Below are 16100 nucleotides of genomic sequence, written 5' to 3'. Positions count from 1 at the left end.
GCAAGGCCATCCACAGTCAGCTGCAGCAGCAGACAGCTGGTATAGGGTCCTTCTAATGCTGCTTCTGGTGGTGTTTGCAGACTTATATCTTTTATCTGAGAACATAATCCCTTTGCATTCCTCAGGAATTGCTGTCCTTTTCAGCCATCCCAGGAAACAAAGAAAAGGGTGTTGATGTCTGTGCTGCTTGGACTACTGAGTTTTTGCTCTCTTTTTGTTGACAGCAGTGTTGTTCACAGTATACACGTCCAAGGAGAGGATGCTGTCATCTCCGTTTTCAAGCTCAACTCACAGAACCTTCATTTGAAAGTAGAGGACTGGGAAATAGAATCTTAAATGGCTTCACTCATCTCCATTGCTTCAGTAGTGGCATCATAAGTCCTCTAATGTGTGGAAGTCAGCCTACACATTTGACAAACTGACTTCACATGCCAGGTGACTTTCAGTCTAAATATTTGTTTTCTAAATAAATGCTTGTACATTAATGTAAAAAACAAGTATCTCCCTGAGCCAGGTGGATAGACAGCTAACTCTGGGATAAAAGAATAACCAGGAAGAGCTGTCACTCAACATCCTGTGTTCTTAATCCCACACAAGCATTTCTGGGAGTGGCAGAGAATCCCACAGGATCTTCCCCACACGTTGAGTCTTTCTGGATCTCTGTACCAGTGCAAACAGCTTTGGCTTCTGTTGGGCCTGAGAGCTGAGGTGTCGCCTTGTTTATAGCAGGAGTTTCTACAGTTGTGTTTCAGTGTGAACTAAACATACAGCTGCATGTTATTTGTGGGTGTACTGTGTCACCTAATCAAACCTTTAAAGATAGGTGTTAGAATCAGAAATATTTGTATAGCTATGCTGTGGTGATGCCAAGTGATTATATATGTACATATAGATGGTCCTGTTATAATTTGCGATGTGCATGCATGTGCGTATATGTGTGACTAATGAACTGCTTCAGAAACCCAGTCACATGTCAGAAACACAGAAGTCTGTATCCCAATTAGGTCATAGCTTGTCTGTTCTGAGGTGGAATGACTTCTAAACAATCTTACATATTAACTAAAAATAGCTAGAAAGGGGCCTAGAATGTTTCCTTCTCGATGACTTTTTTTTCGTGAGTATGTATTGTATGTGCTCTGGTTTCCTCCCACAGTACAGAGATGTGCTGGTACTGTTAATCGGCCCTGGTGTGAGTGCGTGTGCATGTGTCTGTCTGTGTTTGCTCAGCAGTGGGCTGGTGTCCCATCTCGTCTTGCGTCTGTTGCTTGCTGGGATAGTCTCTGGCTCCCCCGTGACCCTCTTCTGGATAAAGCAGTTAGAAAATGGATGTATTGTAAGGGTTTTTTTTTTTTGCATTATTTACCTATTGTTTGCACTCAATGCTTTTTAAAGTTTGTCTTGTCACTCCATATTACTTCCATTAGTAAAGGAAGAGCAAATCCTTATTAAAATGCTCCACACTGTGGGCGTATTTAAATGTGAAAAGACTTACGTCCGTTTTTATGTCAACATTTTGACCAAACAGGATATTAGTTGTATTTGTGTTATCACATCTCTTCCTTTTCAAGATTTAAAGAGTGTTCATCTGATTGCATAAGCATTCATTCTTTACTGTGATCAATGATGGGGTCTTTATCTTCCTGCTTATAATAATCTCTATTTGCTAAAGTGCTATCACATTAAACTTCAAAAAGAACTGTTGTCAGTACAGGAAACAACAGATGCCTGAGGGAAAATCATAAATCATTAAACTAAAAATGTTTTGAGGCTAGTTTTAAATTTGTCCAAAATGTTCTGATTTTTGAAAAAGAAATGTGTTCTGTGGTCTAGGAGTATAGAGACCATTTCCCCCTTACTCTGTAGTCTGAACCACAGGACAGAAAAGGTACCTACTGTATATGAGACCAAAAATAATTCAGACTGATCATGTAACTAAACAATACATCATACATATAAAGGCAGGGAAATATTTAATGTCATTTATAAACTCAGTTGGAAGCCAGTGCAGAGATGCAATAACAGGAGTGAGATAAGCAACAGGAACAAGTAAGGTTTTATTCCATGGTGAAAAGAGAAGAAAAGAAACACAATGAAAGAAACATGGTGTTTCTTCTCTTCTCTTTTTAGCACGGAAATAACCTTTACTTGTTCCTTTGCAGCCTATGTATGCTAACACAGATGCCTATTTGAACTATATAAGCAACAGGCCAGGTCCTGAATGTTTTAAAGGAATTTGACAATACTGTTGCCAATAATAAGTGATCGTTTCTGCAATATTTTGCAGTGATTCCGAAGTTTACAGTTGCTTCATATACTTTAGGTTAGTTTCATTCTAACCTAAAATAGATGTTACATTAAAGAAACAACTTTTAAAAAAGTATTTCAAGAGCTTAAACATGAAGGGAATAAAAGTAATTGGGTTAAGTTGAGTGTTGCTGTTGTAGAACTGCATCATATTCTGAACATGTACCCACTGTCATTAGGAATACTGCACCTTTATAGTAGGTATGAGGTTAATTTTAGATAGCTCATGCTTGTGTGTGTGTGTAAAGAAGCAGGGTGCTGAACAAAAAGAGGTAGAAACAAAGAGGAAGCAGCTTATAGTACATATTGTTTCTGTAGACTGGTACAATCCCTCAGTTGAGAACAGAATATTTTTAGCCTTCCAAGTCAGTTTTACGTTCAAAAAGCAAGAACTTCCACATCCGGTAGACAAAATAGATAGAAAGGTAAAGTACCCTCACCATTTCATGGAAGAGGAATGGATGTCATAGGAACTTATACACCACTTGGCAGCTTCCTTCAAAGTTGTAAAACACTCCTGTACTGAGTTACCTGCTTGTTAAGACGTGTACACAAGTACAATCGAATAGTTATGTTCAGTAAGGTGATCTGGGTCACAGCAGATCATAACTATGCCATTTAAGATTTTGTTCTTACAGAAAATATGGCGTAGAAATAAATCTGTAATTGTTTTTGTGCTCTCCTTGAAATTGCAATTTGCATGGCTTTCCTTCCAGAGGTGTTATAATCATAATGCTGTGAATTATTTCATTCATGGTCAGTTATCGTACCACTCAAGTAAACAGATAGCTCCAGAAGTTCATTATTGCTTAACATGATGTTAAGAAAATAAAATTAACATATTCGAAAAATGAAGGGGAATTGCAAGCCCAAACAGATATTTAAGAAAAAGATTTTTGGACTAGAACTGCATAGTATCTGATCACCTGCCACTCACGGGATTTGTTCTGGATATTTCACATGTGTTAGAGATTCCCTCTGAGTTTACGTATTGGATATAAGAGCAGAACAGCAAGGCATGATGTATACATCTTCTAAGTACAGTAGGAGAATGTCGAACACTTGGGCAAGTATGACAGCATAATATTCTTCATTTTGGTTCAGCCATTGAAATTTAAAGAAAATAAATAACTGACTTTAATCTGAAGGTAACTGAAAAGTTTAATCAAAATAATTTACTTTAAAAGAAATTGGCAAAAGAACAAGTGATTAGGTTTGTATTTACGTTGTTGTTGAATTTGATATCCAGGAAACAAAGAATGTATGTAACTCAAACACTGGCACTATGGGATGTGCTGCTTGTTATGGTGGTCTTTTGGGTGGGGGTGTTGTTGGCTGATTTTGAAAATGTTAGCAGTTTGATTGGAAGGCCTGACAAAAACCTTGCTGTTGTTCTTTCACTAGCACATATCATACAGAAAAGGTCTTCAGGATGCAACTGGTAGATCTAGATGCTGGTAAAGGTCACTGGAAATGTTTATGTTTATGCTGTATGAATTTGGTTGGATATGCTTATCCATGCCTCAGAATTTCTCCTGTGTACTTTTATGGATATTCACAATAGAAAGTTTTCAAGCAATCACTTTTCCAGAAAACCCAGGCTCATAATGAAAAAGGATTGTCATTAAACATAAAGCCTGTAACACTGTTGGACCCATATCTTAGACTGTGTTACTTACAGTATGTGTATGTTATCTCTTTAACTCTTCACCAAGGTCAGTTAACATAAATGAACATCTGATCTGATATTGTAAGAGTTCCAACTTCTTTCTGCTGTAAGAGTTTTGATTTCACTTGGTAGTTTTGTCAGCATTTGAAGACAACAGGATGTCTTCCTTGGAAACCCTAAATTATTCTATTTGACAGTGTCAGAGCTATATGTGAGTATACCCAGAAACATAGGGAACATTGAATGAGACCCATAAATGGAACACAAATGCCAATGCCATTTTTATAAATGAGTTTTGCAGACATTCTCAGATAAAGTTAAATGCTCATGCATTCTCCTAGTAGGAAAATAGTTTTTCTATTTTAGATATTTGACACACAGCAAAAATGAATTTTGGATCAAGAATCATACTCCATTAGATATGAAATATCCTTTGCTATATTATAGTAAGTATTCTATACTAATACTTTTTGTTTATAGTGCCATCGTATGGCAATTTCTGGGTTGTATAAAGGATGAGACTGAAAACAATTGACATACAATTTTGAAAACAATACACATCTCTCTGTACCAAGCTGTCCTCATCAATAACAATTGCTTATTTGATATTTTGGAATCAAACTAATGAACTATCATCATTTCTATGCAAATGTAGAATAAATTAACATGTAGCTATAGATCTTAGAATTTTCTGTTTACTCAGTACACACATTATGTGTCTTACATTAAATATAACCCACTTGACAAACCTGTCTAGAACAATAATACATTGATTTCAGGACGTTAGGTGTTCTGCTGAGGGACATAACCACCAACGTCTTCTTCATTTATCCATTACAGTACATGAAGGGATGCTATATTATAATCCAATTCAGGAATCTCTTCATGGCACAGGAGTGTTTCTTTTGCAATCTGGCAGCGGCATCTTGATAAAAAATAAGTAATCCAAGTCAGGGAAAGAAAGAGAGGAGACACCCTTGCTGAATGTCAATTTCACCACATCTTGTGTAACATACAGTAGCAGGAGATGTTAAACCTGATCCTTCTGACCCGATAAAACATGAGCAAAACCATGATGAACTTTGGGCTGGAACTGCATTCCTTGAAGAAGGGCCATTTTTGAAAGGCTTTGAAGTCAGATTTGCTGATGACCAGTCACCCAGTGCTGGAGCTCACTTGGCTTGAGTTTCTGTTCATATTCCATCGTTTGTTTTCTATCATTTAGCATTTATCCAGGTATTCATCACCATTTGGTTCTGGACAAACCGGAAAATGTTCCCTTTAGAAAATGCACAATGCATTCCCAGAGTTTAGATTCATGTCTAGTGCTTTCAATCAATAGTTGATGCAATACATGTTGATATATTGCTGATCACTGTTACAGTAACATGAAGACGTCCCTCAATCACAGAGCACTGCTTGTCAGAACTTTCCAGAGCAGGCTATAGCATCATGTTTCATAGATTTGCTCTGTGCATTTATAAAATAATGTCTTTGTGCATCTCTTTTTTATATCTGCTTTCATATATGTAATGGGACGCAATTTACTTGTTTTATGAAGAAATTTAATTGTATGTTGCTCACATCAAATCATTTTGTGAAGAAAAAGAATAAGACATTGATTCAGTTAAATGTGTGAAAAATACTCATGATTTTCAAAAGCTTTCATTTCCCTTTAAAAATTACTTGTGTACTTGTCTGCATTAGTGAAAATAGAAAGATGTTATATTTTGTAACAGTGTATATAATTTTTGTAAATTTCTTATATCACTTTTACTTTCACAATTTTTTTCTCTTTTTTTTTGCTGGTGAGTGATGCATGTGATTTGGTTGCAGGGACCATAAGAAAAAAAAATATTAACTGCAAATCCATGAGCACTTTTGCTGTAGAAAATGGAAAAAATTATATATTTTTTAAATTAAAACATCTAATTTTTGAATTACATTTTTGTTTAATCGTGTTTCTTTAATTCTGTAAACGTTTAAATATGTAATTATTAGAGAGCAGATAACGTTAGAAGTGTAACCAGATTAAAAATGTGTGACAGATTTTTAAGTATACATTATCACAAGTCGATATGTCTCTTAGTTTTCCTTACGCACACGAAAGATATTTTTGTCTTCACTTCTCGTTTTGCTTAGAATTCAAATACAAAGTTGCTGGCATTATACTACACCGTTTTACATTCCTCTCATGATTGTTGTTTTAAAAAATCATCTGTGACATGTTCATTTACACTCTTTTTATTCCTTAAGAATTACAAAAAGAACAGAAAAAGAATTGACTAGTGAAAAAAATGGAGACTTTTGGGGACAATATTAAAGAGGTACAATGAGGAAAAGTGAAAGTAGTGTCTGTTATTGGGATAATTTCTATTACTGGCTAATTATCTGCAATCATTGTTAACAAGTTCATAAATGATCGGCGGTTTACTTCAACTTGAATATGCGCTATATATTTCTCCAAGAAATATGGAAGTAGCTGAACAATCACTTCCACAGGCAGCCACTTCAGCTCTCAATGGGAATTCCTATTTTATTCACATCCCTGCTGAGCAAGGAAGTGAAGCAAAATAACTCATTCTGCTCTGATATCATTCTTTTAACTGGCGTTTTGATCTGGACTGGTTTGTTTTTAGGAGTGATTACTTTTTTAAGACATGCAAAAAGTGATGATTCAGTGCTTTTCATAGCCTTCGCATAAAATACTCAGTATCAGTATTTCAAACACGTATGGACTGTATGACCTTGGTGTTTGTATGTCTCCAGGTATCGTGTGAAAATAAGCATATTGTGGTTTTCCAATTCATCAATGTTTGCTAATCTCTGAGGCAAACCAGTGGAATCTGAGGAAATGGGTGAAAAGGCCAGTAATATGTTTTTTTTAAATACCCATTTCTAAGACAAGCTACAGAGCAGTTTTGCCTGTTCTGTCAAGCACTTGGAACAATTCCCCATTCCCACCCCTCCGCCCCCCAATAAATAGGCTGTTAGTTCAACAGTAGGATAAAGCTCTCATTGAGACACTAGCATACTGTACAAAATGATTTTTATAGTTTCACAAAATACATTTAAAAAGCTCCATTTTAAATAAAATTAAATTGAAATATTTAAGAGACAGTAGTATAGACTTTTTATCTTATATGCAATGCGCTGACGAAGAGCCCCCTTTGTGTGTCATGGTGTAGGTAAACACCACAAATATAATTAAAGGCATGGCATTCCATGCTAAAACGTACTTGGTATTGAATCATAAATAAAGGAATGCTTGATTAGCCTGAAGTAAAACATACTTGAAGCCAATGTAAAAGAACTTAAAATGTTTACAAAATTTGCAACATAAGACTAATATTAAAAAAGAAAGTTGTGTAATGAAATACAAAGGCTTTGGTCTGTTTTACAATCAACAATGGTTAATTCTGATATGTAGCTGTAAACAACTTCCAAACACTTATGTTTAAAACTCTGGCAAGCATTTTTTTTTTTAATTATAGGAATGAGATATTTCTTTTCGCACAAAAATGATTTGACTGTAAAACACTACAGTACAACTATAGCTAAGAACAATTAACTTGAAACTGACCTAAAGAAAAATGTACTTTTGATGCATGAAAATGTGTATAAAACATCTATAGAATATTCTGGGAAATATAAATGAAATTAGCTTTATTATAGAAATCATTCTGGGAGATTTCTAGGGAAGACAAATACTTACATTTTGACATAAACAAATTGGATTATATCGAAGACACAATCTACCTTTAGCTACCAAAAGTTTTTTTTTTCACTTTCTTTTCTGCGGTTATCGCTCTGCACATACACTTTAGCTGCCAACAAGCTTTGGAAAAACCAACAGGTAAATGGGCTTACACACAGCTAGTGTCTTTTCTTCCAGCTTTGTAGTGGAATGATACAAGCTTGCGTCATCAGAGTCCTCAATCTGTAAAAAGACTGGTAGAAGTACTCGATATATTTGAGAAAACTATTCATGGCAGAATCTGTTGATCTTGGGTTCTCCTTTTTAAACAGATGCAAGACCAACTCAGTTCGACAGTCCATCCAGTGTTGTTCTTGTTTTATCATAACATACAAATGGCCATTTACAAATACACCAAAAATGACTAAAGGTTGGAAACTGAAAACGAAGATAGTTTTGTTCCATTTAGGATATAACGCCTGGCACTTTACAGAAGTCCATTTTTTTCCCCAAGTCTTCATGTGCCAAGTAGAGTACAGCACAGGGCACAATCCCAGTACAAAAGTGTCTCTTTCAGAGTCTCTCTTCTCTTTAGAAAATACTGCACGACAGCCAACTTTCTGTGGAAAGTCACAATGTGAAGTAGCTCTTCTCTTTACTGTAGTCTTGGCCAGTACTGAGACATGTCGGGTTCACTGCCTGGAACTTGGACAGGGACAGATACTCCAGGGGAGATGAGACCTAAAAAGAAATAAACATTTATATATACATGAGTTCAGATGTAACACAGAATGATAGCATGCTCAGTGCACAAAAGGGTTATAACTTTATATGAGAGTATGAAAGCTAGTTTTGTAGATAGATATTTGAAAAAAGGCATTAAACAGAAATTGTTCAATGGCTGAAGAGACAATATTCCTAATGTTCCTTGGGTAAAAAAAAGAATTGGAAATGTAGTTGTGTAACTACAATATACAGAAGGATTTGGTTAATGTAGTTGACCATGGAGTAGAATATGAATGAAAGGGAAAAAAAACAGAAAACAGCCCATGGAATGAAAGGATATGTAAATAATGGAGCTGCCTCTTACAGTATGGTAAGCAAGCAGGCGGTGGATTCTGCCTACCTGTTGAGGTGGTGCCAGAAGTGCCCATTGATTGGCTGTTCATATGTGTCTGCATGTGAGGGGGCGTGTATGTGTCGTAGCTCCGCCCATTCACAGACGGACTGGTGGGCAGCATGCAGGAGTAGGAGGATGTCTGGCTGGGCACTGGGGGCTATAAGGAGAGAATATATATTAGGTTCTTGACTATATAGATGTTTGCCTTCCAAACTAACATGCCGATTTCTGGGTTTTAGCCTCTTGAACACCAGAGTGGCCCAGAATTTGCAAAATGCGTGTAGAATGACATTAAAAACCAAATGTGAAATTAAAAAGTAAACATTTAGTGGCACAACAGTATCTCTTTTAAATCTGTATACATATATTGCTTTTACAGGCTATGACATGACACTTGGTACAACAGTTAACTGTATTAAGCTTTTGCCAAAAGAATGGATCTCTCTGAATGTTCTCCTGAGAAACACCTACTGTTTCTACACAGGGGTACTTCACTTACTTGCATAGGCAGGTTGTTGGCCATAGTAAAGCTTGGCATGGGGGGCAGAGCACTGTACGTGTTGGTGAGGGCTGTGTCTGTTCTACCCAGCATTGACCCTGACGTGAAAGACACTGAGGAGGAAAGACAAGAAATTAGAACTTAGCCATACAGACTGTGTGTGCAAAAAACAGGCATTTTTAACACAGGTATCTGGATAGTTTAACTTTCTGAGATTTCGAATAACTTATTTTTAAAAACTGGTGTTCTGCATTCAGTTATCCGTTATCAATTATTATGCCCATTTTTCTTCAACAACCACAGCCTCTAACATTAACCCTTGTATCAATCTGATTATAACTGTGTTCTGTCCTAGTATAAAACGACGCATGTCTACACAGTGAATGTGTAGGTAGTTGACAGCATGAACTGTGAATAACGAAAATATTTTAGATAGTTCCTTTCCTCCCGTTCTTAACGTCCTTTCTTTATTGCATTCGTTCCTAGGCGGAAAGATCTGTTATCTTTTTCCTACCCGGCGTTGTAGGCTGCGGGATGGGTTGGTAGACGCTCGTACTGAAGCTGCTGCTTATAGGAATGTGACTAGAAGAGTTGCTGGCCTGTCGTCTCTGGTTTCTCAGTTTTTCTTCTCTCCTCCACTTCGCTCTTCTATTAGAAAACCACACCTGCAAGCGCACAGAGGATCCCTGCTATTATGATTGCTGTCCGAGTAAATGGCGGCATCTAATTTCATTCATTCGATATCATTTATGGATATCCACAAGGTGCGAGTCCATATCTCCGTAGGTAGTGTTGACATACGGCTAAAAGTGTGGCGATCGGTGCTTGCATAACTTTGAAATGCCATTTACGTCTAAATCAGCAAATCTGCTTCATTTTTTCTCACCTGTATTCTGGCTTCAGGGAGGTCTATTTTGGCGGCTAATCTTTCCCTTGCGAAAACGTCCGGATAGTGGGTTCTTTCAAATTCTGAAAATAAGAAAATGTGTCAATTAACGTCAAAAACTCCCCGGACCTCATTAGAACGAATTAGACCATTAAGTTACTGCTTAACAGTATAATAAACCAGTCGACATGTTTTGGTATTATGTTTTTAGCATTATTTTAAACTGTTTAGCTCTTAAGTGTATACATAGTCCATGACTGTCAATCTTTACTTAAAATGTACGTTTAAATATTAACTGGAACGCTTTTTGTTTTAAAATGAAGGAATCCCAGAAGGAATCTAACAGTATACAGTCGGCTTTAAAACCGTTCCTTTATAAACAAGGGAGAGAGAGAAGCAAAATAGGCGATGAAGTATGTTAAAGCTCCGATCGCGTCTTAATCGTCACTGTCCTTTATCGCCTACCCTTTTCCAAAGCCTCGATCTGCTCCTGTGTGAACGACGTTCTGTTCCTTTGCAACTTCCTCTTCAGCTGAAGCCGCATTTGGGTCTCATCTGAATCCTCCCCATTGGAGCTGATAGAGTTTGTGTTCTCGCCTCCTCCATCCTGCTGCTGGCAGCCATCTGGAAATAAGGAAGGAAATCAAAACAAATCCAGGCACATTCTGTGCTTCCTATAGCTTTTTAATACACAATAATAAACACTGGGAATAGTGTTTGCTGACAGATTAAGGAAAAATTACACAAACCTGTTTGGTGGGCTAATACCCACACTCAAAGTAGTTAAGAAAACACGAAGTGGGGTACTAGACAAACGCATGTTTCTTGTTGAAAGAACTTCTCTTAGGAAGCGTTTTTTTTCCGGCTTCTTAGGAAAATGCAATAAAAACGACCCACTTCTTTTTAATACGTGAAAGGCAACTTCTTGTTATCATGTTTATTAGATTGTAGTGAACGCTCTTAATGAATTTAGCAAGTCTGAAATTCATAACAACAAAATAAAAGCGAATTCCTCGCATGGCATTCCGTGGAAATACGTGTTCGGGTTTGAAATTAAAGTATGCTCGAGTCCTTGTGCATTTTCATTTAACTATTGTATGAAAGTGAAATGCCTTGACACGTATTACCTAGAATGCTGTAATTAAAGAATCACTTAGAACAGGCTGTAATTCTCGGTTAAATAAATTTATATTTAGTTTAGAGGACAGTCCATTCTTTTGTGATCGCCTGCACTATGTTGGGAAGCCCTATAATAGAAACTGGGAAATGGAGTATATTACAGTAATCGATCAATCCAGTAGAATTAAAAAAAAGTGTTACCCTTAAACTGTCCGTAGTTTATTAAAGCGTCGTGTAGGTATAACCTGTCAGTGCCAGATCAGTTTGTTTAATGTTAAAGCACATTACTTTTGGTTATGCTGTGACTATTATTATCTCTATTCTCTCCCTCCTTATTGGCAGTACGGTCGTCACAACCTTCCTCAACTGCCCAGGTAGTAAAATCTTGTGGGAAAGCCTTTCTCGGTGTAAGCAGCCTGTGCTTCCAGCTCTTTTATCACTGTTCAACAATGGCCACAGTGCTCAAAGGGTTAAGAGAAATGTGACAAAATGTGGTAAAACCTTTTCAGGCTCTCTGAAATGTTTTAAAACCCAAACTTTCTCCCCCTTTTAAATAGTGAGATACTTCAATAGTAGTCACCATATGGGCGTTTGTAGTTCTATTGAGGTGACCACCAACACTTGAATAGAAGGGGCTGCTTTTCACCATGACACAATGCCAGTAGAGTAAGGGAAACTATTAAACTCTTGGGGCAGGAGGGATGGCAAACTTTCGTGGGCAGAATTTTGAAGACACAATTGGAGGAGGTAACAAAAGGATTCTCTCGAGGCGTGCAGTGCTCTGCATTGTAGCACAAGGATCCCAGTCAACAGACTTTTCAGTTCAGTATGTTAACCTTTATGCTCTACTATCATTAATCACTGTCCCTTGGGCTGGCCCGTTCAACGCCATTTAGGATTTATACTTTCTATAGGGAACGGGAGAAAGAACACCCCAAACATTTTGAATAGGACATCTCTACCTCGTCCGTGTTTGTTCAATAATTGCGACTGGGGGGGGACCTCTTAGATTTGATCATCATTGACAGGAAACGTTAGTTTACATCTGAGTTTTAGAGAAATACACTTCAGTAACTTTTTCATTTTAGTCAGAAATATGGCATAAACAAATCAGAAATCAATCTCACTGAACAATATGAAAGGCACGCTTTGCTTCTGCAGTATGGTTTACTACAAGCGTAAAAGTAGCTGGCAAGTTTGGGAAGGAATTAATTTTTTGTTGTTCGATGTTGCTGTAGCTCTGGCATGTGAAGTATCGATGTTAATAATATTATAATATTATTTCACAGGTGATCTTGGGTTTAAATGCTGTTGTATCGTCAGTCCAATCAAAGTCTTTTAAATCGTTGCAATCAGTTCGACCTGATTTGTCAAGTTCCGAGCTTATTTTATGCTTTCTAATTCTTTCATTTCTTTGTACAACGATTTGCCCTGTGCTTAAAATAGTACTTTTCGATCCATCCATCTATCAATGGCTCTGTGGTGGCATCGCTGTTTTCCATATGATCAGTGCCAATAGATTTACAGTCACAAGATCAGATGCCGTGAGAAAGCATTTATGTTGTGCGCTTCTTAACCATTATATTCAAGTGCTCCACCACACATATCCAAGAGATTGTATTTGTATCCGGGCGCACAATATCTTAATCATCATTTTCCCTAGCAGAATATCGAGAAAGAAACGTTATATAAGCAGTACACAGTGTTTATCCCACCTGCTAAACCGCGGTTCAAGTTGTACAGTAGCCTACTTAATCTCAGAATCTTTGTTTTAAAGATAAAGGCATTGTTTAATGTCTAGATATCCTAATATGAAGTGCAGAAATAAATAAGGAGTGACAGACAATTAAGTTATCTTCTTTTAATGTCTCCTTCTCTGTTTCTGAAAAGGCCTAAAAGAAAAGCTGTTCAATAGCCTGTGTCTACGCTATTTCTCTTTCTGGGGGCTAATCCGTAAAAAGGAGTGAATGTGCGTCCTATTATCCCTCAGCCAGACCAACTGACGCTAGGTTTGGGATTTGTTTTCTAAAAAAAAAGACGCTGGGAAATAAAATCATTCCTTAGTTTCGTAGTGTCTTAATCAGTGAGGCGGAAAAAAAGCAAAAAAGCAAAAACGATAGCAAACCAACTGCGGCACCTTTCAGCCATAGAGACCGGATCAAAACATTCTAGAGTTCGTTGAAAGAGAAAGTGTCTAAATCCTTTAGACGGCTTTAGCCCTGTATAAGAAAAAGATAAGAAAAAAACTGCCACACTGATCCCTAAAAACCACTAAATCGCTGGAGAGTTTTTTTTTCTTCCCTCGGATAGAGTTGTCCCTTTTCGGGTCCTGTCACCCCCGATGTATCCATTATTTTATTCACTGCTGCATGGCATTTATCAGATTGAGACCATATTTGTCCCCCTCTGAGACACGGTCCTTCCTTATGCTTTTGGAGTAATGGATTCTTAAAGCCTCCTAAAACGAGCTCCGTGCAAGGAAAAAGCATTAAGCAAGATATGAATATACACATCCTATTAATTTTAAATAACAGCCTAGTCTTGAGGGGGAAAAGACAAAACCGTTAATGAGCTGATATATTTGACATTAGAATTATGTTAAAAAATAAACAAGCTTATCCTTTTTTTCTCTTTACTAGGGTGAAAAATGTTTCGCCGTTCTGGGAATGAAAGATGTTTCTGTTTCAGATTACAGTTTATCTGATTAACTAAAGATAGCTGATTAACTATACCATCGTTAAATATTATTTTACTACGGGGACTCTCAGATTTCTAAAAGATTCAAACTTTACTTTAAGGGTTTTCCCCACTTTTATTTAATCGTATTATTTCAGTCGTTAGCCTCTCGTGGAATTTTGAGAGACCCTATTTTACCAAAGAATCGACAGCTGCTCATTAAAGACAGCGGGAGATTTTATTTTATTAATTTAAATAGGGATGAATGAAATGTGGGGACCCTATTGCAGCTTTAGTGAGAATCCGCCTACGGGCGTCTCCTCTCTAACGAGGTAGCAGAGCTGCTTGTAAAGGTACAGTGCCTCTTCAACTTTTTCAAGACAAAGTAATTGAGTTAAAGAAGTATTCCATTTTCTTAGATATTTTCTCCACCCCAGTCTGTTTTAAAGAAAGATAAGACATTTTACAGAGTAAAAGAGTAATTAAAATCGACTAAGCTGTATTTGTAAAGAAGGTCTTCATAACAGCATTCAAAAACATCTTATTGATAGATTACTCGTTTCCAGTGACAATGTATATATATATAAATTTGATTTGTTAACAGTGAGATTAAATTAGATGGAAGCACATTTTCTGAATATGCTGTACGACACAACAAACATCCTAGTGCATCTAGGATGTCTTTGTATATCGGTTATAGTCCACTGACAGAATGAGCAATATTCTGCCTCGCGGTTGGATCAGTTAGGAGGTCTTTCTGTTTTCCTAATTATTTTCTTTTGAAAAAAAGTATAAAACCCACTGCTAAGCCTGATGAAGAACAAGTACTTCGAGTTTCTTATGAAACATAAACAGATATAAGTATTAAAACTCTTAGGACTAACTTCCTACTGTAGGTGTTGGATGTGTTTGCTGGCCGTTGTTCTGAAATGGGTTCAGCCAGAAGATATTTTAAAGAAAGCGAAAACTATTCTGTATCTTAATAGTGTCCTTCTTATATTGTTTAGTTCTCTTAAAAACGACATGTCTAATTGGCAAGCGGTGCCATATCGTGTCCAGGGGTCTCCGGTGGAACATTTCTACAGCTGTCTCCTCCAACTAGGCGCTTATTCATGTCGCCTTAATGAGAAACAAAACGTTCTCTAATGAGCAATTACATAGCGACAGAATTGTTCCCATAACAAATTCTTGCGTGTGACAGAAACATCCTTTGTACCAGATATCCCGCACACTGTTACTGATTTTTTCTGAAGGGGGTGGGGAGGGGGGGTGCAGGTTGCTGGACGGACACCTCCACTGAAAAGACTGACCATAGTCACGCACAGCCTGAACCCGGACACAGGAAGCGCTGGACCCGTTTGACAGGCAGATAGGCTATGCAGAACCGCTTGCTTTCTACAGTTCTGAACACTATATCCTTGCCAGAGCTGCGGTAATAACACATGAATATAAAAATAAAAGCCTGTACAAAAGACGAACCGTGGAATAAAGCGTTTCTGCAACTCTTCTTTTTATATGAGGGAAGAAAGAATTTAAAAGACTACGAAACGTATAAAAATGTCCATAGATTTGTGGTGAATTATTATTATTACTACTAATAATAATATAATCATAATAAGATGTAATTAATTGTAGATAAATGACGTCATATTTAAAAATTCGAATGTCATTCCGCCATTTTCAATAATATTATGGCATCCAGACAGATTCTGATTGACCCATTATGAATACTGGTGGTAGCAGTATAATAATAACATCATTAACAACAGTAGGTACAGTAATAATAGTCCTATTACATTTTAATTAAAAAAACATCACCAACATCAGCAACAAGAACATCAGTAATAATAATAATAATAATAATAATAATAATAATAATAATAATAATAATAATAATAATAATAATATGCAATGCTTTCTCTGGGATAGGTGTTAGAGTAGATCCGGCTCTTCTCCTTACCTGGATTAGGTTGTCCAGGCACCGACGTTCCGGGGTACCAGCCCGGCCGGGTCCCCCACGTCCCCGTTTGACCGTTCAGCATTCTCAGCTTGTCATACATGCCATCTGCACCCATCTGTTGCTTTTCGCTAGCCAGGTTGCGGAGGACTCTGTTTATCGATGACACCTGA

At 37.1% G+C, this 16100-nt stretch overlaps 2 protein-coding genes across 9 annotated transcripts in view; one reads left to right on the top strand and one right to left on the bottom strand.

Annotated features, from left to right (window-relative positions):
* The window catches only part of elp4 (elongator acetyltransferase complex subunit 4), a 135704-nt gene that overhangs the window by 76548 nt on the left and 43056 nt on the right, over window positions 1–16100 (top strand). The window lies entirely within an intron of this gene.
* pax6a (paired box 6a) overlaps window positions 7623–16100 on the bottom strand; it is a 23804-nt gene continuing 15326 nt past the window's right edge. For 5 of the 7 annotated variants that reach the window (XM_088611424.1, XM_088611422.1, XM_088611425.1 and 2 more), the window contains 7 exons: window positions 15931–16096; window positions 10641–10799; window positions 10176–10258; window positions 9804–9954; window positions 9290–9402; window positions 8797–8947; window positions 7623–8411 (listed from right to left, as the gene is read on the bottom strand). In XM_088611424.1, the coding sequence (XP_088467550.1) occupies window positions 8326–8411; window positions 8797–8947; window positions 9290–9402; window positions 9804–9954; window positions 10176–10258; window positions 10641–10799; window positions 15931–16096 (909 nt within the window). In that variant the 3' untranslated portion in view covers window positions 7623–8325. The remainder of the gene's footprint in view (window positions 8412–8796; window positions 8948–9289; window positions 9403–9803; window positions 9955–10175; window positions 10259–10640; window positions 10800–15930; window positions 16097–16100) is intronic. The other 2 variants (XM_088611427.1, XM_088611428.1) reach the window with 1 other exon arrangement.

Source organism: Lepisosteus platostomus, chromosome 18 (genome assembly GCF_059453375.1).
Source record: "Lepisosteus platostomus isolate fLepPlt1 chromosome 18, fLepPlt1.hap1, whole genome shotgun sequence".
Classification (NCBI taxonomy): domain Eukaryota; kingdom Metazoa; phylum Chordata; class Actinopteri; order Semionotiformes; family Lepisosteidae; genus Lepisosteus; species Lepisosteus platostomus.
This window is presented reverse-complemented; position numbering and strand designations above follow the sequence as displayed.